The following is an 18962-nucleotide window of genomic DNA, read 5'->3' as shown; positions in this document are numbered from 1 at the left end:
GGCTCCAGCCTCCGTACCCGCAATGGGTACCTCAACCTTAACAAGCACCACCGACAGAAAGTGGGGTGAGAAGGGAGCATGCTGGGGGCCCTAGTATGGGTCCTCTTTTCTTCCATCCGACATAGTCAGCAGCTGCTGCTGACTAAACAGTGGAGCTATGCGTGCGTGTCTGACCTCCTTCGCACAAAGCAAAAAACTGAAGGACCCGTGCTCCCACGGGGGGGTGTATAGCCAGAAGGGGAGGGGCCTTACACTTTTAAGTGTAGTACTTTGTGCGGCCTCCGGAGGCAGTAGCTATACACCCAATTGTCTGGGTCTCCCAATTAGGAGCGAAAAAGAAGAAACAGACATAGACAGGGTAAGAAACAGACATAGACAGGGTAAGAGACAGACAAAGAGACAAAGAGACAGACTGACAGGGAAAGAGAGAGACAGGTAAAGAGACAGACACAAAGAGACAGACAGACACAGGGAAACAGACAGACAGGGAAAGAGACAGACAGACAAAGAAAGAGAGAGACAGAGAGATATATACAGAGGGGTAGACAGACAGAGAATGGGAGAGAAACAGAGAGACAGTTACTATCCCATATCCCAATATCCCAAAAAAGAGCATGCGCAGTGAAATCCTACGGATTGCGCTGCTCAAAAAAACGTTACATGCTGCGTTCCTTCCGCCCGACGCAGTGTCAAAAAAAGAGAATTTTGTTTACTTACCGTAAATTCTTTTTCTTATAGTTCCGACATGGGAGACTCAGACCATGGGTGTATAGCTTCTGCCTCCGGAGGACACACAAAGTACTACACTAAAAAGTGTAGCTCCTCCCTCCGAGCATATACACCCCCTGGATAACCAAATCTAGCCAGTTTAGTGCAAAAGCTGAAGGAGGACATCCACCCACAAGTAGAGACAGAGCAAAACCCGGAACAACCGGAACCTCTGTCTACAACAACAGCCGGTGAAAACACACGGAACAAGAACTGCCAACAGGCAACAGGGAGGGTGCTGGGTCTCCCATGTCGGAACTATAAGAAAAAGAATTTACGGTAAGTAAACAAAATTCTCTTTTTCTTCATCGTTCCTTATGGGAGACCCAGACCATGGGACGTCTCAAAGCAGTCCATGGGTGGGAAATAAACAGAAAACTGAGAAGTAGGCAAAACCTAACTTCACAAATGGGCGACAGCCGCCTGAAGGATGCGTCTGCCCAAGCTCGCATCTGCCGAAGCATGAGCATGCACTTGGTAGTGCTTCGAGAAGGTATGCAGACTAGTCCAAGTGGCAGCCTGACAGACCTGCTGAGCCGTAGCCTGGTGCCTGAAAGCCCAAGAGGCACCGACAGCTCTGGTCGAATGCGCCTTGATCCCCGGCGGGGGAGGCACCTAAGAGCACTGGTAGGCATCGGATATGGCCGACCTAATCCAACGAGCCAGGGTCGGTTTAGAAGCCGAGAGACCCTTGCGCTGACCTGTGGTCAGCACAAAAAGAGCGGTGCACCGCCTAAGAACAGCGGTGCGTGATACATAGATCCGGAGTGCCCGCACCAGATCTAAAGTATGCAACGCTTTCTCAAAGCGATGCACAGGAGCCGGACAAAAGGAAGGCAATGAAATGTCCTGGTTAAGGTGGAAAGGAGACACCACCTTAGGGAGAAAGTCCGGAGTCGGACGGAGAACCACCTTGTCTTGGTTAAAAACCAAAAAAGGTGACTCCGAAGAGAGCGCAGCCAAATCACAGACTCTCCTGAGAGAAGTTATGGCCACCAGAAAAACGACCTTTTGTGAAAGTCGAAACAAAGAAACCTCCCTAAGAGGCTCAAAGGGGGGTTTCTGTAAGGCCGTGAGGACCAGATTAAGGTCCCAGGGATCCAAAGGCCGCCGGTAAGGTGGAATGATGTGAGATGCGCCCTGCATGAAGGTGTGCACCTGGGCCAGTCGGGCGATACGCCGCTGGAACAACACTGACAGCGCCGAGACCTGTCCCTTAAGGGAATTGAGGGATAGTCCTAGCTGCAGACCGGACTGTAGAAAGGACAGGATGGTCGGTAAGGAAAAAGGCCAAGGGGCATGGTCGGAAGAACGACACCAGGACAGGAAAATTCTCCAAGTCCTGTGGTAAATCTTGGCCGAGGAAGACTTCCGAGCCTGAGTCATGGTGGAGATGACCTCAGAGGGAATGCCTGAAGCCGTCAGGATCCAGGACTCAAGAGCCACGCCGTCAATCTGAGAGCCGCAGAATTCTGGCGGGAAAACGGACCTTGTGATAGAAGGTCTGGGCGGTCCGGGAGATGCCACGGCACCTCTACGGACAGACGGAGCAGGTCTGGGTACCAAGCTCGCCTGGGCCAGTCTGGAGCAATGAGTATGACCCGACGGCCCTCCATTCTGATCTTGCGCAGGACTCTGGGCAAGAGAGCTAGAGGGGGAAACACGTAAGACAGACGGAACTGGGACCAATCCTGAACCAGCGCGTCCGCTGCAAAGGCCTGAGGATCGTGGGAGCGAGCCACGTAAACCGGGACCTTGTTGTTGTGCCGGGATGCCATTAGATCCACTTCCGGAGTCCCCCACTTGCGGCAGATCGACCGGAACACTGCCGGATGCAGGGCCCACTCGCCGCTGTCCACTGTTTGACGGCTGAGATAATCTGCCTCCCAGTTTTCTACGCCTGGGATGTGGACTGCGGATATGGTGGACTTGGAGTCCTCCGTCCACTGAAGGATGCGTTGAACCTCCAACATTGCCAGGCGGCTGCGAGTCCCGCCCTGGTGATTGATGTAGGCAACTGCTGTCGCGTTGTCTGACTGGACTCGAATGTGCTTGCCCGCCAACAGGTGGTGAAAGGCTACGAGAGCTAGAAGCACAGCTCTGATCTCCAGTACATTGATCGAGAGGGCTGATTCGGATGGAGTCCAAGTGCCCTGTGCTCGGTGGTGGAGAAATACTGCTCCCCAGCCGGATAGACTGGCATCCGTGGTGAGAATCACCCAGGACGGGGCCAGGAAGGAGCGTCCCTGAGACAGAGAGAGGGGCCAAAGCCACCACTGAAGGGAGCCCCTGGTCTGTGGCGACAGAGCCACCAACTTGTGCAAGGAAGAAGTCCGCTTGTCCCAACAGCGGAGAATGTCCAGCTGCAGAGGGCGCAGATGGAACTGGGCAAAGGGAACCGCTTCCATTGACGCCACCATCTGACCCAGCACCTGCATGAGGTGCCTGATGGAATGACGGCGGGGCCTCAACAGAGAGCGCACCGCCAGCAGAGTCTCGAATTGCATCCCTAGGTACGTAAGTTTTTGGGTCGGGGTCAGAGTGGACTTGGGCAGATTGACAAGCCACCCGAATTGAACAAGAGTGGCGAGAGTGAGCGAGACACTCCGCTGACAGTCTGCACTGGATGAAGCCTTGACAAGAAGGTCGTCCAGGTAAGGAATCACTGCCAACCCCTGGAGGTGCAGAACCGCAACCACTGCTGCCATGACCTTGGTAAATACTCGAGGGGCCGTGGCTAACCCGAAGGGGAGAGCCACGAATTGGAAATGTTCCTCTCCGATTGCAAAACGTAGCCAACGCTGGTGTGAAACTGCAATTGGCACGTGCATATAGGCATCTCTGATGTCGATGGATGCCAGGAAATCTCCTTGGGTCATTGAGGCAATGACCGATCGCAGAGACTCCATGCGAAAATGCCGCACCTGAACATGCTTGTTGAGAAGCTTGAGATCCAGGATGGGCCGGAAGGAACCGTCCTTTTTGGGGACTAGGAAGAGATTTGAGTAAAAACCTCTGAACCGTTCCCTGGCGGGAACCGGTACAATTACTCCGTTGGCCTGTAAGGATGCCACGGCCTGAGAGAAGGCGGCGGCCTTGGAGCAGGGGGGAGTTGACAGAAAAAAAGAGAATTTTGTTTACTTACCGTAAATTCTTTTTCTTATAGTTCCGTCATGGGAGACCCAGACCATGGTGTATAGCTACTGCCTCCGGAGGACACACAAAGTTACTACACTCAAAACGTGTAGCTCCTCCCTCCTAGCATATACACCCCCTGCTAGCCAGTCCTAGCCAGTTTAGTGCAAAAGCTGAAGGAGGACATCCACCCACAAGTAGAGATAGAGTAAAACCCGGAATAACCGGAGCCTCTGTCTACAACAACAGCCGGTGAAGACACACGGAACAAGAAACTTGCCAACAGGCAATAGGGAGGGTGCTGGGTCTCCCATGACGGAACTATAAGAAAAAGAATTTACGGTAAGTAAACAAAATTCTCTTTTTCTTTATCGTTCCTATGGGAGACCCAGACCATGGGACGTCCCAAAGCAGTCCATGGGTGGGAATAAACAGACAACTGAGAAGCAGGAAAACCCCACTTCACAAATGGGCGACAGACACCTGAAAGATGCGTCTGCCGAAGCCCGCGTCTGCCAAAGCAAGAGCATGCCTTGGATAGAGCTTCGAAAAAGTATGCAGACTAATTCGAGCTGCCGTCTGACAGACCTACTGAGCCGTAGCCTGAAAGCCGAAAAGGCACCGACAGGTCTGATCAAATGTGCTCTGATCCCCAGCGGGGAAGGCACTTGAGTACACTTGTAGGCCTCGGAAATGGCCGACCTAAGCTAACGAACAAGGGTCGGCTTAGATGCCGAGAGACCGCTACGCTGACTAGCAGTCAGTACTAGAGAGAGGTGCACCGCCTAATAACGGCGGTGCGAGACACCTAGATCCGGGGCGCCCGCACCAGATCCAGGATATGCAACGCTTCCTCAAGCAATGAAGAGGAGCCGGACAAAAGGAAGGCAGGAATATTGCCCCGGATAAGGTGGAAGCAGTAACCACCTTAGGGAAAAAAGTCCGGAGTCGGACGGAGACCACCTTGTCTTGATGCAAAAGACCAAAAAAGGGGGTAACTCAGAGAGAGTGCAGCCAGAACTCCCTGGCAGGAAATTATAGCCACTAGAAAGACTACTTTCTGTGAAAGATGAAACAAAGAAACCTCCCTAAGAAGCGCAAAGGGGGGTTTCCGGGAACCGGGAGGACCGGATTAAGGTCCCAGGGCTCCATAGACCGCCGGAAAGGCGGAATGATGTGAGACGCGCCCTTAAAGGAGCGCACCGGAGCCAGCCGGACGATACGCCGCTGGCACATACCGACAGAACGGAGACCTGTCCCTTAATGAGGGATAGTCCTAGCTGTAGACCGGACTGTGGAAGGGACAGGAGGGTCGGCAAGGCTAAAAAGGTCCAAGGACACCTTGGAGCTCGAGTCATAGCGGAGATGACTTCAGGAAGGATACCAGAAGTCGCCAAGATCCAGGACTCAATAGCTACGCCGTCAATCCGAGAATCCAGAATTCTGACGGAAAAACGGACCTTCTGAGAAAAGGTCTGGACGGACCGGAAGATGCCATGGCAATCCAACGGACAGAAAGAGCAGGTCAGGATACGAAGCCTGCCTGGGTCAGTCTGTAAGAGAATGACCCGACGGCCCCCTTCCCTGATCTTGTGCAGGGCTCTGGGCAAGAGGTAGAGACGAAGCTGGGATCAAACATGAACCAGTGTGTCTACCGCAAAACCTGAGGATTGTGGACCACGGTTGGACAGCTGAAATAATCTGCCCGCAGTTTTGACATCTAGGATGTGGGCTGCGGATACGGTGGACTAGGAGTCCCTTGTCCAGTGAAGAATGTTGAGGCGCCAAGATTGCCAGGCGGCTGAGTGTCCCGATCTGGAAATTGATGTAGGAAAACGCTGTAACGTTATCCGACTGAACTCGAATGTGCCTAGCCGCCAACAAATGGTGAAGGCTAGAGAGCTAGAATACAGCTCTGATTTCTAGCCCATTGATCTAGAGGGCTGATTCGGACAGAGTCCAAGCGCCCTGCGCTCCGCGGTGGAGATATAATGCTCCCAAGGCGGAAAGACCAGCACCCTGGTGAGAATCACCTGGGACGGGGCCAGGAAGGAGCGTCCCTGAGACAGAGTGGTCGAAACCACCCCTGAAAACGAGCCCCAGGTCAGTGGCAAAGCCACCACCCCGTGGAAGGAGGGAGTTCGCGTGTACAGCGGACAACATCCAGTCTCAGAGGGCACAGGAGAAACTGGGCAAGGAATGGCTTCCATTGACGCCACCGTCTGACCAGCACCTGTATTTGGTGTCTGATAGAACGACGTCGACCGCCAGCGGAGGGACTACTTATCGACTAAGAGTGGCTTCACAAGAGCCGACAGTCTCGAATTGCGTCCTTGAGAGCCTCTGGTTCGAAGTCAGAGTGGACTTGAACAGAATGACAAGCCACCCGAATAGGTTAGAGTGGCGAGAGTAAGCGAAGTACTCTGCTAAGAGTCTGCACTGGATGAAGGCCTAAGAAGAAGGCCGTCTAGGGCAAACGATCACTGTCAATCCCTAGGGGTGCAGGACCCTAATCACAGCAGCCCCAATGAGAATACTCGAGGGGCCGTGGCCAACCCCAAGGGAAGAGCCACGAATTGGACCACTCTGATGGCAAAACGCAGTCAACGCTGGTGTGAAACTGCGATTGACCGTTGCAGAAAAGCATCTCTGATGCCGAAGGCTGCGAGGGAATCTCCTTGGGTTCTTGATTGATCCGGTGAAAAAAAACACACGGAACAAGACAGAGACTCCATGTGAAAACGCCACACCTGACCATGCTTGAAAAGCTAAAGATCCAGGTCGGAAGGCTCCGCCCTCTTCGGGGACTAGAAATAGATTTAAACAAAAATCTCAGAACCGTTCCCAGACGGGATTCGGTACAATTACTCCATTGGCCTGCAAGAAATGCCACGGCTTATGAGAAGGCGGCGGCCTTGGAGCCGGGAGGAGGTAACAGAAAAAATCTGTTTGGCGGGTGGACAGAACTCCATCTTGTAGCCATGGGAGATATAATCCCGCCCCCACTGAACGGAGACGTGTTAGAACCATACGTCGCCAAGTGGAGAGAGCCTGCCACCGACTAGGAGGAGGTTGGCGTGGCTAGATAGCTCGGAGGGAGCTGACTAAGTGGCAGCATCTCCTGCGGTCTTCTGAAGACGCAGCTTCAAGCCAATTGGTTCTATGAACCTAGGCCGAGCTAGAGGACGATCAGATGGAGGAACGGAAACCACCGAAACCTCAACTGATTCCTGCCCTGGACAGGTTCCCTGGTTTAGGTTTGTGGCAAGGAAGAACTCTCCCCGCCAAGAGCTTCCTAAATTTCATCCAGTCGGTTCCGAAGAGACTGGTCCCACCAAAGAGGAGCCCAGCAAGGAACCTCTATAGAGGCATCTGCCCTCCATTTCCGAAGCCACAGGAGCCTGCGGACAGCGAGGAAAGTAGCCAAGACCACCGCCGTGCGGTGTCCAGCATGGCAGACCTAGGCAGAGGATGAAAAGACTGAAGTCTGGAAGTTCAGGCAACCGTTTTGGGCATAGGGTCCCTGTGAGGGAATGCATCTCCTCTGAGGAGCCATCAGCCACTGACTTAACGGTCCGGGCAGAGCCACCTTAGGTGAATGAGGCCACTTCTTGACCACTATTGGTGGACAGGGGAAACACAGTCCTCAGAATCACGCTTCATGGGAAGCGACTGTCAGAGCGGACCCTGGGCTGGTCACAGGGACCTGAAAACCGGAGTGGTTAAGGAACACACGTTGTGTTCACCTAGATAAGGTAACTCCGGCGGATTGAGGTCCAGTACAAAATTAATGTACCGTGGGATCCTTATAGAGGTGCCGTCAGCCACTGATACAACTATCCGGGCTGAAAGTCTAGACACCGGAGTGGCCACCCTTGGCGAATGAGTACACTCCTTGACCACCTCTGATGGGAGGGGGAGACAGGCAGCAGAACCCCGTTGTGGGATCTGCAGGACAGGCTGTGGGCTTGGACGCCTGAAAACTGGAGTGGTTAAGGAACACACTCCTCGTCTTGTTAAAGGTATACTGATGCCTTACTGCCAGCGGGGAATACTCCCCTGATACAGGCGGATGGAGGTCCAATACAAGTATAATGGACGCAATCCAATCAGTCGCATCCGCGTCACCTACGGACGGATCAAAGCACCTAAAGTAGCGTCCGTGACATCCTCCTCGTCCAATGAGTCAGCTCGTAATCGGAGCTGCGGGACGGGGAGGACAGGGGACCCTGCGTCTCCCTGTCAGGAGGACGGGGTCTGAGAGCTTTGCTGAGCGAGCAGAAAACGCCCTGAGAAGGGGGCTGCATGCTCAGCAGATGCCGGGACAGGCCGACCCCTGGAAAAAAGATTCCCCCAGGGGTCAGCCATCGACCGGAGCAGCTGGAGGGACCCTGAATGAGCCTCCAAGCTGAGGGGCCACAGTGGTTATGAGCTCGGTACAGCCGTACGAGACTACCAGCAGTGGATACTAAAAACAGCCTGCAGCCTCGCTCTGTGAGACATGCTGCAGAGGTGGGGGGCTCTGTCTAGAATGTCTAGAAAACACAAGACAGGGGTTCAGCCTGGGGAGACTCCAGGCTGAGGCACCACCACCTAAGAACCATGACAGTATGGGTCTGTGCCGGTTCAGGCAATATGAGCTTACATGCAGAACATGTAGTGTACAGCCTTGGAGCTTTGCTCCTAGTGTGAGACATGCTGCTGAGGAGGTTCTATAATAAAGAATTAACTCCCTCAGAATGCCGTGATCGTGTATAAAAGTGCACAGCCAGAGGTTGTGACTTATCAGGCCGCTATTATGAGTGCCCCCTCAGGTTCCAAGCCTGGACCCCCAGCCAGATATCCACTCCCTCTGCTGCAGAGCAGCCAGCGCCGATCAGCGTACTAAGAACGCTGAGAAAATGGCGCCAGAGTGAGGGGGGGGGGGGGGGGGCGGGGGTTAACCTAGGAGCGGGAATCGGAGGGCTAAGGCATGTACAGGGGAGGGAATCATCTCCTAAAACGGAGTGTCGTCCCCTGTGCAGAGCGGCCGGCGGGCGGCGCTGCAGTGTCCCCTTGCATGAGTAACATGCAGGGGAACAAAACGAAACTAGGCCGCGGCTGAAGCCGGGGCCTAGAGTTATACATGCGGCCGAAAATCAGGCATCATCGGCGCGGTACTCAGTAAAAACTGAGAAACCGGCCGGAAAAACTGTAAAAAGCAGCATTATCAACATAAATCACTGTCCCCTCAATAAATCCACATTGTAGAAGGACCCTTGAACAACGTCTCTATACTTAGCTTTGAGACGCAGGGTCCAATCCCTGGTGGGGTGGGGGTCCAGTGCTCCGTCCAGCAGGGTCCTGCCAAAGGGCTGCGGATGGAGGCCGGTCTCCTGCAAGGCAGTGAGAACCGTGTGGGCTCTAACTTCAAGCCAGAGCCCCTAAGGGATGGTGAAGGAGCGCGGCATGAAGGGATTTCTGCCCTGAAGTCAACCTTAACAGCACTGCCACCAGGGGAGTGTGAAGGGACATGCCGGGAGTCCAGTGGACCCGCTTTTCTTCCAAATCTTTAGAAAAAATGAAAAATCAAAAAAGGATGCATGTGTGTGTGTGATCCTCCTGACACAAAGCTTGAAACTGGCTAGGACTGGCTAGCAGGGGGTGTATATGCTAGGAGGGAGGAGCTACACGTTTTGAGTGTAGTAACTTTGTGTGTCCTCCGGAGGCAGTAGCTATACACCCATGGTCTGGGTCTCCCATAGGAACGATAAAGAAAATCTGTTTGGCGGGCTGGAAGAGAACTCTATCCTGTAGCCGTGGGAGATGATATCCCGCACCCACTGATCGGAGACGTGTTGAAACCACACGTCGCCAAAGTGGGAGAGCCTGCCACCGACCAAGGACGTTGCTTGCTCGGCCAGATAGTCAAGAGGAGGCTGCCTTGGTGGCAGCGGCTCCTGCGGACCTTTGTGGACGCGGCTTCTTGCGCCAGGTGGGCTTCTGGTCCTTGGCTGAGTTAGTGGACGAGGCCGAGGGCTTAGAGGCCGCCCAGTTAGAGGAACGAAAGGAACGAAACCTCGACTGGTTCCTGCCCTGGACAGGTTTCCTGGGTTTAGTCTGTGGCAAGGAAGTACTCTTCCCGCCAGTAGCCTCCTTAATAATTGCATCCAGTTGTTCACCGAACAGCCTGGACCCAGCAAATGGGAGCCCAGCAAGGTACTTCTTTGAAGAAGCATCTGCCTTCCACTCTCGCAGCCACAAAATCCTGCGGATAGCGAGGGAATTAGCGGAGGCCACCGCAGTGCGGTGAGAAGCCTCCAGCATGGCAGACATGGCGTAGGCTGAAAAGGCTGAAGCCTGGGAAGTTAGGGCAACCAATTCAGGCATAGAGTCCCTAGTGAGGGAATGCATCTCCTCTAGGGAAGCAGAGATGGCTTTGAGAGCCCACACTGCTGCAAAGGATGGGGAGAACGAGGCCCCTGCCGCCTCATAGACAGACTTGGCCAGGAGGTCAACCTGGCGGTCAGTGGGATCCTTAAGGGAAGTGCCATCAGCTACAGATACAACTGTCCGGGCTGAGAGTCTAGACACCGGGGGGTCTACTTTTGGTGAGAGAGCCCACTCCTTGACCACCTCTGGTGGAAAAGGGAAACGGTCATCAGAACCACGCTTTGGGAAGCGTTTGTCAGGACAGGCTCTGGGCTTGGACACAGCGGCCTGAAAACTGGAGTGGTTAAAGAACACACTCCTTGTTCTCTTAGGCGAGGTAAACTGGTGCTTTTCTGCCAGAGAGGCTTGCTCCTCTGATACTGGCGGATTGAGGTCCAGTACAGAATTAATGGACGCAATCAAATCACTAACATCTGCGTCACCTTCGGACAGATCAATGGGGTACATAGAGGTAGCGTCCGAGCCCCCAGTAAAGACATCCTCCTCGTCCTGCGAGTCGGCTCGTGAATCGGAGCCGCGGGACGAGGAAGGAGAGGGGACCCTGCGTCTCCTTTTAGGAGGACGGGGTCTGGGAGCAGATGAAGAATCCTCTGTGAGCTCTGCAGAGCGAGCCGGAGCAGCAGAGGCGCCCTGAGAAGGGGGCTGATGCATGCTCAAAGTCCGGGACAGCTGTCCCATGGAGTCGGCAAAGGACTGGGAGATAGCCTTAGAAAACGATTCTACCCAAGCCGGGGGTTCAGCCACCGGGGCCGGAGCAGCCGGAGGGACCATTGGGGAGACTCCAGGCTGAGGCACCACCATGTTAGAGCAGGCATCACAATGTGGATATGTGCTCGGTTCAGGCAGTACGAGCTTACATGCAGTGCATATTGGGTACAGCCTTGCTCCTAGTGTGAGACATGCTGCTGAGGTGGAGGCTCTGCAGTAAAGAACACACTCCTTCAGAATGACCCCCAGAGAGTGTATAAGGAAGTCCACAACCAGAGGTTGTGGCTTACCAGACCGTTTTGTGTGCCCTCCGGATTCCACAGCTCGGACCCCCAGAAAGGTTGCAGAGATGCAGCAGCCAGCGCCGATCAGTGTGAGAACACTGATAAAATGGCGCCGGAGGGAGGAGGGGGGGCGGGGCCTAGTCCAAGAGCGGGAACCGGAGGGCCAAGGAGACATCCAGGGGAGGGAAACATCTCCTCAGATAGGAGTGTCCTCCCCTGAGCTGAACGGCCGGTGGGCGGCGCCGCACTGTCCCTCTGCATGACTGACATGCAGGGGCAGTGTAAAACGAAAGTAGGCCGCAGCCGAAGCCGGGGCCTAAATTTTTCCATGCGGCCGACGAGCAGGCACCCTCGGCGCGGTTCTCAGGTGAAAACCAGAGAACCGGCCGGAAATCACAGCAAAGTTAAATAACACACTCTCCCCACAATAAATGTACAAGGGACCCCTCAAAAACGTCTCAATACTTAGCTTATGAGACGCAGGGCCAGGTCCCTGAGGGATGAGTGCTCCGTCCAGCAGGGTCCTGAAAGGGCTGCGGATGGAGACCGGTCTCCTGCAAAGCAGTGAGAACCGTGATGGCTCCCACTTCAAGCCAGAGCCCGAGGGATGGTGAAGGAGCGCGGCATGTAAGGCTCCAGCCTTGTAAAATCAACCTTAACAGCACCGCCGACACAGTGGGGTGAGAAGGGACATGCCGGGAGTCCAGCTTGGACCCGCTTTTCTTCCAACTCTTTAAAATCAGAAATCATATGAGAATGCATGTGTGGATGTATGCCTCCTGAACACAAAGCATTGAACTGGCTAGATTTGGTTATCCAGGGGGTGTATATGCTCGGAGGGAGGAGCTACACTTTTTAGTGTAGTACTTTGTGTGTCCTCCGGAGGCAGAAGCTATACACCCATGGTCTGGGTCTCCCATAAGGAACGATGAAGAAATAACGACGCTGCGTCGTCCAGCGGATGCAACGCAGACACTTGCGTTACAGTGCGTCATCCATACAAGTCTATGGAGAATAGTGCAGTGCGTTAACGGACTGCGCTATTCTCCATAGTGACGGACTCCGCAGAACGCAAGTGTGAAAGTAGCCTAAGACATTCTATTTTGTTAACAGCAGTTATTAACCCGGGTGAAGCCGGGCAGTACAGCTAGCTTTATTATAAAGAAAAGAAATCTGGACGCTGGATCATTTCTTCTTGTTTCCCTTGTTCCTCACGTTGTAGCAGCAGCGGGATCCTTTGCTTTCTATTACAGACAAATCTGAGCAGTCTCCGGGGTGAGCTGGATTCTTTTTCTCCAAACTCCACATGTCTTATACAGAGAGGGGGAAAGGCGCTACAGATATGGGGTGGAAGGACACTGGTGAACATACCTGTAATAGGAGAACTGCGTCCACCGGGGCATAATGGCCATCAGCCAATGAGAAATGTTCTGTCTTCCCATCACCTGACCAATGGGCGAGCTGCTCTTCAAGGTCAATACAGGCAGACGGCCAATCAAAGTTGTCTTCTGTGAAAAGAGGAGGGCAAAACTAAATATATGTCTTGATGTTTGTGTATTAGAAGTCTGTGTGTCCTGATGCCTGTGTATTAGGAGGAGGAGAGGTCTGTGTGTCCTGATGTCTGTGTATTAGGAGGAGGAGAGGTCTGTGTGTCCTGATGCCTGTGTATTAGGAGGAGGAGAGGTCTGTGTGTCCTGATGCCTGTGTATTAGGAGGAGGAGGAGAGGTCTGTGTGTCCTGATGCCTGTGTATTAGGGTGAGGAGAGGTCTGTGTGTCCTGATGTCTGTGTATTAGGAGGAGGAGAGGTCTGTGTGTACTGATGTCTGTGTATTAGGAGGAGAGGTCTGTGTGCCCTGATGTCTGTGTATTAGGAGGAGGAGAGGTTTGTGTGTCCTGATGTCTGTGTATTAGGAGGAGAGGTCTGTGTGTACTGATGTCTGTGTATTAGGAGGAGGAGAGGTCTGTGTGTACTGATGTCTGTGTAATAGGAGGAGAGGTCTGTGTGCCCTGATGTCTGTGTATTAGGAGGAGGAGAGGTTTGTGTGTCCTGATGTCTGTGTATTAGGAGGAGAGGTCTGTGTGTCCTGATGTCTGTGTATTAGGAGGAGGAGAGGTCTGTGTGCCCTGATGTCTGTGTATTAGGAGGAGAGGTCTGTGTGTCCTGATGTCTGTGTATTAGGAGGAGAGGTCTGTGTGTCCTGATGTCTGTGTATTAGGAGGAGGAGAGGTCTGTGTGCCCTGATGTCTGTGTATTAGGAGGAGAGGTCTGTGTGCCCTGATGTCTGTGTATTAGGAGAGGTCTGTGTGTCCTGATGTCTGTGTATTAGGAGGAGGAGAGGTCTGTGTGCCCTGATGTCTGTGTATTAGGAGGAGAGGTCTGTGTGTCCTGATGTCTGTGTATTAGGAGGACGAGGAGAGGTCTGTGTGCCCTGATGTCTGTGTATTAGGAGGAGAGGTCTGTGTGTCCTGATGTCTGTGTATTAGGAGGACGAGGAGAGGTCTGTGTGTCCTGATGTCTGTGTATTAGGAGGAGGAGAGGTCTGTGTGTCCTGATGTCTGTGTATTAGGAGGAGGAGAGGTCTGTGTGCCCTGATGTCTGTGTATTAGGAGGAGAGGTCTGTGTGTCCTGATGTCTGTGTATTAGGAGGAGGAGAGGTCTGTGTGTCCTGATGTCTGTGTATTAGGAGGAGGAGAGGTCTGTGTGCCCTGATGTCTGTGTATTAGGAGGAGAGGTCTGTGTGTCCTGATGTCTGTGTATTAGGAGGAGAGGTCTGTGTGTCCAGATGTCTGTGTATTAGGAGGAGTGGTCTGTGTGTCCTGATGTCTGTGTATTAGGAGGAGGAGAGGTCTGTGTGTCCTGATATCTGTGTATTAGGAGGAGAGGTCTGTGTGTCCTGATGTCTGTGTATTAGGAGGAGAGGTCTGTGTGTCCTGATGTCTGTGTATTAGGAGGAGGAGGAGAGGTCTGTGTGTCCTGATGTCTGTGTATTAGGAGGAGGAGGAGTGGTCAGTGTGTCCTGATGTCTGTGTATTAGGAGGAGGAGGAGGAGAGGTCTGTGTTTCCTGATGTCTGTGTATTAAGAGAGGCTTATCGCATGATTATTACTCACGGTCTACCACGGGGAAGCTGGAGCTGACCTTCTTCTGGACCCTCACCTTCCAGGTTACCTTCTCTGATACAATATCCCGGAGTGTGCGGCACACCAGTGGGAGCACACGGAGGATGAACCGCGCTTCCAGAAATGATAATATGTGCAAAATAAGCTCAAAAGGAAGAAGTAACAGCAGAGACTTCCCCTCTGCATCCTCTCCTGATACAGGAGATTTCTTCAGATCCAGGCCCCCATGCTGGATCCCATCCGGAGCTTCCATAGGCAGAGTGTGCGGCTGTCGACTGCTTTTGTCTTGTAGCGTTATGTTACTTAGGACCCTTGAGACATAATCCATTGCTTGTCTTTCAGGATCTTCTCCGGTTTCCCCATCAGAGTCGTTATCTGACTCTGCCTCCCGGGCACTTGCCATGGTGGTTATGAAAGTGGGCAAAGAAATGATCAAGACCTACCTCGGCATCTACACCAAGGGCAGAAAAGAGGGCAAAAAGAGGAAGCATAGAGCAATTTCAATGCTAAATAATCATAAGGATGAGATCTGCCATCAATCAACAAAAACCTTAATCAGTTTTCCAATTCACAAAACCCGTATTGAAATACAATGTTGGGGATTTTCATAGAGGAGAGTTTTGGGTGCTTTATGCGCTGCGACATCGCTAGCGATCTCGTTAGCGATGTGACACGCCAGATCGCATCTGCGATCTGGCGTGTCATATCGCTAACGAGATCACTAGCGATGTTGCAGCGTGTAAAGCACCCTTTATGCTCTATTTATTGGGTGGCAAATCAACTCTCGTGTTCCAGTCTATCAGTCTAGACGGAGGTCAGCAGCCGATGTATGAGAACCGCCGCTCGCCTCACAGCATCCGCATCTTTTCTTTTGATTAGCCACCCTGACTCAGGTTGGCTAATCAAAAGGCGAGCTGGCGCTCACAAGATTAGCCCACGGGATTCTCACCGCAGTCATGGATGATGCAATAGGATATACCCCAACTCCACTGGCTTCAAACAGTCTCACAATGGAGGACCAGGCGCTTCTGTGTATCACATGGAGAACCCATTGATCACTATCAGAAATGTGCAATGTTTGTTTCCTCCAGTGATGACACTGCAGATAAATTAAGAGATTGCCACTGCGTTCCCCAATAGATTCCAGCTGATCACTGGGGATCCCAGCACTGGGACACTTTTCTTCTTTCAATGCGCTTTTATATGAGGCCCTGCATCGACATACCAGGGACTTTTCCATTCTATGTGCATCACCGCCCTTTGAAAGCAGTTATCCAGTGCATCCGAATAAGTATTATCCATGACGTTGTGAACACACGTACACACACACGCACGCACGCACGCTGACTGTCCATGCATCTCGAGCTATGACATCATCAGCACTCTCACTTCTTATGCAGTAAAGGTGTCAGATGGAGTTGCACAACCCCTTGAAATGCTGCATTTTAACTTATTTAATTTTTTCATGGTTTGTACTAAAGTTGATCTCTGCAGGTTCAGAGGTTATTCTCTTTAATCAGCTCTGAATGTCCCGTGACAGTGAGCGAGACGGTGACATTAAAGAGAACCAATGAGCAGGATTTTCATACATAAGGTAAAACCAATGCTATACTGGTGCTGGGATGCTGAATTTAACCATACATTTTGTACTGAGATTGAATGTTTTATTTCAGAAATATGTGCAAGTAAAGTTCCAGCAATGCACTGCTATTTGACTGACAGGTGCAACAGAGGCGGGAATATGTGGGTCAGGTTTTGCCATCTATTCCGGCCCATCTGCCACCACACCGCCTTGGTAGATGCTAGACTGTGTGGGCTGCATTTTGAACATGCCCCTATCATGTGACAGAAATGACTCAAAGTCTAGAATCTACCAAGGCCAGGAAGGGAGGGGAGGGGGAAGGGAAGGAGGGATAGCAAACCTCAACCCCCATATTCCCGCCTCTGTTGCGCCTGTCAATCAAATAGCAGGGCATTGCTGGAACTTTACTTGCACTTGTTTCTGAAATAAAACCGCCAATCTCAGAACCAAAGCTATGCTTACATTCAGTATCCTAGCGCCAGTATAGCACTGGCTTTACTTTGCATATGAAAGTCTTGCTGGTTGGTTCTCTTTAAAGCCAACCCTCCTGTAATGTGTGAAGGCTCCAAGAACAAGGAGAGACCTTCCAGACCCCTGCGAAGAGTCAGCAACTCATCCAGTCTCCAATGAAGCAGTGAAAAACTTCCTGAGGCTGCTTTCACACATCCGGTATTTGCTGAGCGGCACAATACGGCGCTTTGCAGAAAAAACGCAACCGGTTTTTTTTGCCGCCGGTTGCGTTTTTTCCGCATAGACTTGCATTAGCGCCGTATTGTGCCGCATGGCCTTGCGTTGCGTCCGGTTGCGGCATATTTAGCCCATGCGGCGGCCGGATAGAACGTTGCCTGGCACGTTTTTTTGTGCGGCGAAAAAACCGCATCGTGCCGGATCCGGTGCGATGCGCCGCGATTTCCAATGCAAGCCTATGGACACCGGATGCGTTTTTTGCACTGCACATGCTCAGTATCAAGCCACATCCGTCAAAAAATGGACGGGCTGCATGAAAAAACGTATGCAACGGATCCGTTTTTTTCCCCGCATCCGTTGCATAGGTTTTTGAGCCGGATTGAGCCGCAGTGCAAAAACCGGATGTGTCAAAGCAGCCTGAGTTAGCAGAGAACAGGGCAAGCAAAGGCTGTGGCTGCAACTGACCTCTGCCAGTGAATAAAATGAATTCTCCAGCCAGATCCCTGCCTTGTTGTACTACAGAGGCTGAAGGACTGGATATAAAAGAACAAACCGGCTACCACAGCACTGTGTTATCCACAGACGACATGTCACCGGTCTCTGACAATCTGAACGTGTCCAACAGTGATGAAATCATTTGCTTCCACCTGACTGCTGCGGCCAATCGCAGTACAAGACAGCTGAGGCCGCTAATTGGCCGCAGCAGTCACATGTGTGTATGTGATGTCACTGCTGCTCCAAATTAAACACAGACCACCAGGAAATATAAGAGAAGAGTTGTGATAACATTTCCTGCAGTTTTACTTCTTTGAAGACAACCCCTTTAAGTCACCTGTAATGACACTGCAGTCACAATGCTTCCATTAATCTGCTACATTACTGCAGTTTCCCCATCTATACCCATTATATGAAGGATGAGCAGCCATTTACTGGGAATATGAACCAATATAGAGATATGACATGCTGTAATCAGGGGCAGAGCTATACAGGAGCCCCAAACTGAAGGCAGCCAGGGGTGTGCACAGCACAGAGCGGGTACAGCACCGAGAAATAACCGACATTTAGACATTTCCTTATATTGCTCACCTTCCACCAATTGTACACACCTGTCTCCTAGGACACCGCCCAACATCCGGCGCCTGGCGATGACGTCACGACGACGCGAAAACTCCGCACATCGGTGACTAAGTATAACCATGGAAACAGGGATGGGACCAATAAAAAAAGAGCGGGCGTGGCTAAAATACCTGAGGCGGGGAAATAAGTCGGGATATTAGCTGCCATCGTTTGCTAGGGGAGTGCGCACCCTGCTGGCCACAACGTGGTACAGCATAACAAAATAATAAAATTAAATAAATTAATAAAAATTCTGTATATACAGCCTGTGAGGTCTCTCTCCAGACATTTTATATATATATATATATATATATATATATATATATATAGTGACTCTGTATGTGTGTGTGTGTATGTATATATATATATATATATATATATATATATATATATATATATATATATACAGACCATGTGTGTGTATTTCTATCTATCCATCTATATATATGTATAAAGTGTGTATGTGTGCGTGTGTGTGTGTGTGTGTGTGCGTGTGTGTGCGTGCGTGCGTGTAAAGACCAAGAAAGTGAGCCGGAGTATGAGATGGTATGCATGGAGCTTGTGAGCTCATGTTCACACTGGCCATAAGACAAAGAAACCAAGGGAAAAATTGTGATCAGATACAAGATCAGATGTAAGTAAATAAAAGCATAGAGCATAAAAACATGGGACAGAACCTACACTCCCTAATATTAAAACCTTACCATGGGTGTAAAATAGGCCTCAATGTGACTAAGGGCTGAGAGTGACCGGGTCCCAACAGGATACAGAGTCAGGGGATGCACAGAATGAAATGCCCAGCTCTTATCTATATCTATATATCTATCCATCTATATATCTCTATCTATATATAGCTATATATATCTATATATATATATATATATACATTGTATATACACAGATAGATTGTGTATATATACAGTATATATGTAGATATAGATATATATCTGTTTGTATATTGTGTGCGTGTATGTATATATATATCAATGTTCTAGAGTGTGAGTTTTCCACACAGCCCAATATGGCAGCACATCCGCCAATCTCCCAGACTTGTATGTTTTGATAATAAATCCGTTCTTCGTGCCTTCACCCCTCCTCCATATTAACGAGCGCACAGAGACACATGGACA

At 51.4% G+C, this 18962-nt stretch overlaps 1 protein-coding gene across 3 annotated transcripts in view; it reads right to left on the bottom strand.

Moving 5' to 3' along the window:
- Window positions 1-17909, bottom strand: part of LOC142304328 (deoxyhypusine synthase-like) — a 93754-nt gene extending 75845 nt beyond the window's left edge. For 2 of the 3 annotated variants that reach the window (XM_075346606.1, XM_075346608.1), the window contains exons 1-3: window positions 17823-17909; window positions 14439-14898; window positions 12699-12835 (exon numbers count right to left, since the gene is read on the bottom strand). In XM_075346606.1, the coding sequence (XP_075202721.1) occupies window positions 12699-12835; window positions 14439-14850 (549 nt within the window). In that variant the 5' untranslated portion in view covers window positions 14851-14898; window positions 17823-17909. Of the gene's footprint in view, window positions 1-12698; window positions 12836-14438; window positions 14899-17802 lie in introns of all 3 variants that reach the window. The other variant, XM_075346607.1, reaches the window with a different exon arrangement.
- Window positions 17910-18962: the final 1053 nt, after the last annotated feature.

This window comes from Anomaloglossus baeobatrachus, chromosome 4 (genome assembly GCF_048569485.1).
Source record: "Anomaloglossus baeobatrachus isolate aAnoBae1 chromosome 4, aAnoBae1.hap1, whole genome shotgun sequence".
Lineage (NCBI taxonomy): Eukaryota > Metazoa > Chordata > Amphibia > Anura > Aromobatidae > Anomaloglossus > Anomaloglossus baeobatrachus.
This window is presented reverse-complemented; position numbering and strand designations above follow the sequence as displayed.